The sequence below is a fragment of the Leptonychotes weddellii genome, chromosome 10, assembly GCF_054177405.1.
Source record: "Leptonychotes weddellii isolate Sample4059 chromosome 10, ASM5417740v2, whole genome shotgun sequence".
Lineage (NCBI taxonomy): Eukaryota > Metazoa > Chordata > Mammalia > Carnivora > Phocidae > Leptonychotes > Leptonychotes weddellii.
In genome coordinates, this window is record NC_138378.1 from 60,196,494 (window position 1) to 60,202,100 (window position 5,607).

At 38.9% G+C, this 5,607-nt stretch overlaps 1 protein-coding gene across 13 annotated transcripts in view; it reads right to left on the reverse strand.

The window, feature by feature from the left end:
- Nucleotides 1-5,607, reverse strand: part of NRXN1 (neurexin 1) — a 1,086,089-nt gene that overhangs the window by 666,351 nt on the left and 414,131 nt on the right. For all 13 annotated transcript variants that reach the window (XM_081833532.1, XM_081833535.1, XM_081833540.1 and 10 more), the window contains exon 3: nucleotides 495-796. In XM_081833532.1, the coding sequence (XP_081689658.1) occupies nucleotides 495-796 (302 nt within the window). The remainder of the gene's footprint in view (nucleotides 1-494; nucleotides 797-5,607) is intronic.

Sequence of the window (5,607 nt, forward strand, 5' to 3'; positions counted from 1 at the left end):
ATGCCTCAGGGGCTTTTCTTGTCCCTGTTTCAGAGGTAGGGGTGGAGAGGGAGTAGGGATTGATACAATCCCAAATCACAAACACACTGATATTTTTACTACAAAAAAGGAACTGTGATTTAATGATCCCAATGTGCATGCTTCCAAATGATCACCATGAAAACTAGAATTTAAAATCAAACAAACAAAAAAAATAAAAAATAAAACACAACAAAATCACACACATCACAGGAAGGGCAGGTCGCAGGGATACCCTTGCACCCTCTGGGAAATTGTCATATGTCACTGTATCAAAATAGCCTTTGGGCCCCCCAGAACTTTCTAGATATGCCCCTGCTCAAGTATGGCAGGAAGATTCATCTCAGAAGAAGAAAAATCTAATTTGTAAGCGACTCTGAGGAGCCTTATATCATGTTGTTAGGATTTTCAAGTACCACACACACAGCTGTAGTGAGAAACAAAGCCAGTAACTCTCTTATCCACTGCGTTGTTACCTGACGCAGATTCCTGGTGACTTTCACATCATGCCAGGCATTATCATTAAACTTTCCATTCACGGGCTCCACTAGTGCTTCAAAGGCCCCCGATCCCAAATTAATGACCAGAGAGACAGCTCCATTTTTCAGGGCGAGATTGACATAATCAGCCGATTTCCCGGTATGAAGCATCAGTCCATTCCTCTGAAGAGTTTTAAAGGACAAAGTTATTTCATCGCTGCTGCTTTGAATGGGGTTTTGAGACAAGTCGTAGCAGAAGTATTCAGATCCCTTGAAAGTGGCAATATATTCTTCTTTTCCTAGGGGGAAACAGATATATACGTGCCTAAGTAAAGAAATATACTATGTAGATCAGCAGACCTTAACAGAAACAAAATTAATCATTAGCCCCCCCAAATTAACTCTGTCTAATTAACATTCATGACAAGAGCCCCGTCAAACAGAGTCAAACGGTACTGTAGGTGGCCGTATATTTTTAATAAACCTCCTTAGCTATTGGGCCATCAATTGCAATAGCTAAAGCTGACATTCTTGAAAATTCAATTAATTTTTAAGTATCACTGCAAGAGCTCTGATCACAGAAAGTAGCTCTGTGATATCTCCAGGGCATGAATCAGGTACCATAAATGCATATTGGATGGTTCTACTCTGCTGGCAACAATGGGTTCCAATGTGTTTGCAACATTCTCTCCATCCAACTGAGGCGTTATTTTAATTTTCAGTGAGACATTTATATTCAAAGATCTTCTCAGTGAAGAGCCAAATATTTTCATCACTGAGAAACCATAACAAATTATCTGGTAAGGGGAAAGCAAAGAAAAAAAAATAGAATTTGGTCTGGGAGTAAACGGATCTCCTAGAGAGCATGCGCATTTTGTTGTTGTTGTTGTTCCCTCCTTGGATGGAGGGAGCAGTGATAGCGAGCTTAATGGAGTCTGCTGGATTGTTGATTCATTCCCTGATCTCACCAAGCAGATGGTAGGGCTGGCTTTTATGAGACTGGTCAAAATTCCAGCACATCATCATGGGAATAGCATGTAAATGAAGTCTCAACGTTCTCTATATATCTGTCTTTATCATATTTACGAGTAACAGTGTGGGTCCCACAAGATGTCAGACAGATTAACCCAAAATGTGGGTATTTGGAAAGAGCAATCTTCTCCCACTGATTAAGTGAGTTTAACCAAAGGAAGAATGTAAGCCAAAAGCTTCCTCAACTTCCTAGGCAATGATGGTATTGTGCCAAGAAAAATGAAACAGTATGGTCTAGAATCAGCTTCTGATAAACTATAAACACAGAATTATACGTGATAGTGGGGAATCTTAATCTGTTTTACTGGTAATATAGCCTCTCTACCATGTCCACAGGAGGGTTCATGCCGAAAAGGGGCTTACCCTTGGCAACAGGTTCTTACCTCAGGGCTATTTCTTTTTTTTTTTTTTTTTTAAAGATTTTATTTATTTATTTGACAGAGAGAGACACAGCGAGAGAGGGAACACAAGCAGGGGGAGTGGGAGAGGGAGAAGCAAGGCTCCCCGCAGAGCAGGGAGCCCGATGTGGGACTCGATCCCAGGACCCTGGGATCATAACCTGAGCCGAAGGCAGCCGCTTAACCGACTGAGCCACCCAGGCACCCAGGGCTATTTCATTTGATAGTGAAATAACTCATGTCCTTGAATCAGAGCTCAAATCAAGGTCTCAACTCACCAGTGACTGACGACCTGACTCTCTGGATGCAGACAGTGCCACAAGGGGCTAGAGGTAGGCAAGGCATGGCACGGAGTTAGACAGTGAACACCTAGGGACTTTCACAAGGGTGTGCCCTAGAAGAAAAGTCACTGCCTACCAGTAAGTTTTTAGTGACCACTAGTGGTCAAGCCAAATCCACCACATTCTGAGGCAGAATCATAGCAAGGACAATAAATGCAAGCCAAACTAGAGGGTCCCTCCCATTCATACAGTCATAATATTGGTTGAGCACCTCCTAAGTGTTAAGCCCAGTACCGGTCTTTAGGGATAATGAAGTGGCCAAAGCTGACCTGATTCCTGTATCTGAAAGTTGACAGTCTGGGTGTCTACTCCCCCGATCAGTTCAATATGGCAAGTGGCTTGATATTGGGAGCTAGCACAACCAAATGTTTCTAAATATATGTACTGGGGGGTGGGGGGGAAAGTAGGTCGACATATGAAATTAGATCCTAGCTTGGCTACTTGCTAACTGCACTGGGGAGCAATTATGCCTCTTTTCAAATCTCAGTTTCTGAAATATGGTTAGTTATACCAGTCTTTCCAGATAAAATGAGATAATGCATGTATAGACATATGGCAAATTTGGTAGGCATTAGGAATGGTAGATGCCTCCCTTCTTGCCTGTCTAATGTAATAATTGTGATAAATAATCTAAAACAAATAGCATATGTGAACTTCATTATGAAATCTAGAATATTATCTTTAAGGTCAGAACAAGGACGCCTACTATCAACATACTGTATTTGAAGTCCTAGGCAATGTAGGAAGAAAGGAAAAATATACAAGCATTATAAAGATTTTAAGTGAAAAAATCATATTAGCAAATACTATTGTATAAATTGAAAGACCAAAATAATCTTCAGAAAAGTACTGGGTTTAACAAGATATTTCAGAAAGGGTTCTATATACTGGGACACTCGATGTTTTAAACATATATAAACAGATCTATAGATTTGATGAAATTCCATTAAAAATCTAAATGAAATTTTTAAATGAATGTGAAAAGCTGATTCTACAAGTTCTTTGGGAAAAACGAGCCTAAAATAGCCAAGCTATGTCAGAAAAAGAAGTAGAAGGAACTTTCTTGTGTGAAGGTGCACATTTATTAGAAAATTATGGTAATGAAGATAATACATTAGGATAAATGAAAAAAGGGGGGATAAAAATGATGAAACTAAAAATAATCCTAAGTCTACATGAAAACGATTTATATTAAGTCAGGCATTGCAGTTAAGCGAGCAGAGTATAGATTAGTCAATAAATGGTGCTGGGACAACTGGTTATCTATATGAATAAAGTAAAATTGGATCTCTACATCATCTACAAAAACCAATTCTCCATGCACGAAGGATATAAGTTGCTGAGGTAAATCTGTAAAATTTTTGTAGGACAAGAAAGTGAGATACTGAATTATGGAATGATTTATTAAATAGGCGTAAAAGGAACTAATAAAATATCAATACATTCAACCACATTAAAATTAGGAACACCTGTTCATCAATAATATCACAGAGAGAAAGAATCTAAATAAAAAAACTGGAAGAAAATAATTTTTTATTTATTTTTTTTATTTTTTACTTTTTTTTATATTTTATTTATTTATTTGACAGAAAGGGACACAGCGAGAGAGGGAGCACAAGCAGGGGGAATGGGAGAGGGAGAAACAGGCTTCCCGCTGAGCGGGAAGCCCGATGTGGGGCTCGATCCCAGGACCCTGGGATCATGACCTGAGCCGAAGGCAGACGCTTAACAACTGAGCCACCCAGACACCCAGAAAATAATTTTTTAAAGATTTTATTTATTTATTTGAGAGAGAGAGAGAGAAAAAGAGAGAGAGTGAGCACAAGTGGCGTGAGGGGCAGAGGGAGAAGCAGACTCCCCATGGAGCACAGAGCCTGACGTGGAGCTTGATCCCAGGACCCTGGGATCATGACCTGAGCCGAAGGCAGATGCTTAACCAACTGACCCACCCAGGCGCCCCCAAAATATTTTTATACCATATTAATTTAAGAAGGACTACCACCCAGGATATGTGAAGCACTTTGATAAATCAATATGAAACAAGATGAACAAGGGGAAAATAGGCAAAAGAAAAGCACAGTAATTTCACAGAATAAATGAAAAGATGCTCAATCCTAGGAGTCTTCTGGGGAAGGCAGAAACCAAATTATATTCAAATACCATGTCATAACGCTGAAATTGGCAAAAAAAATGAAAATAAAAGAGAAAAATTCCAGGTTTGGAAAAGCCATGGATAAAAAGTAATTCTTACTTACTGCTGCTGAGAGGGCTGATGAGATGAAAATTGACCAACTGCAATAAGCACTATTTGGCATTATATAATCCCATGGGAATTTCTCATATTGTAAAGGTCTCAGTACTCAGAAAATGGTTGCCATAATCAATAGAGATAACATTCCTAATTGCTTTCAATTCACTTCTCTCTGCTCATTGTTCTGATCCTTTGATGATAGGTAGTTACATGAATTCCGGTTCATATATATGTACATACATTATGTATGTATCTGAAGATGACATTTGCAGAATTTTCGTCCCCACTGAATACTTAGAATTAGGTCTCTAAGCAGAGAGTTTTAGAGACCCTCCTCTGGCCCAACTCTTTAATTTACATTATTAAGAAAGTGAGCCAAGAAACAGACTCTTAACTATAGAGAACAAAATGAGGAATGTTGGAGGAGAGGTGGGTATGGGGATGGGTTAAATGGGTGATGGGTGTTAAGGAGGGCACTTGTTGTGATAAGCACTGGGTGTTGTATGTTAAGTGATGAATCACTAAAATCTACATCTGAAACTAATATTGCACCATATGTTAACTACCTGTAATTTAAATTAAAATTTGGAGAAAAAAATTTTCAGACCCATAAAATTTAAATGACTATCAAAGTTCAGAAAGTGTGCCAGCGCTCTCTATTCTGTTCCATTGGTCTATCTGTCTGTTTTTGTGCCAGTACCATGCTGTCTTGGTGATCACAGGTTTGTAATATAGCTTGAAATCAGGCAACGTGATGCCCCCAGCTTTGTTTTTCTTTTTCAACATCTCCCTGGTGATTCGGGGTCTTTTCTGATTCCATACAAATTTTAGGATTGTTTGTTCCAGCACTTTGAAAAATGCCATTGGTATTTTGATTGGGATGGCGTTGAAGGTATAGATTGTTCTGGGCAGCATAGACATTTTAACAATGCTTATTCTTCCGATCCATGAGCATGGAATGTTTTTCTATCTTTTTGTGTCTTCTTCAGTTTCTTTCATGAGTGTTTTGTAGTTCCTAGAGTATAGATCCTTTACCTCTTTGGTTAGGTTTATTCCAAGGTATCTTATGGTTTTTGGTGCTATTGTAA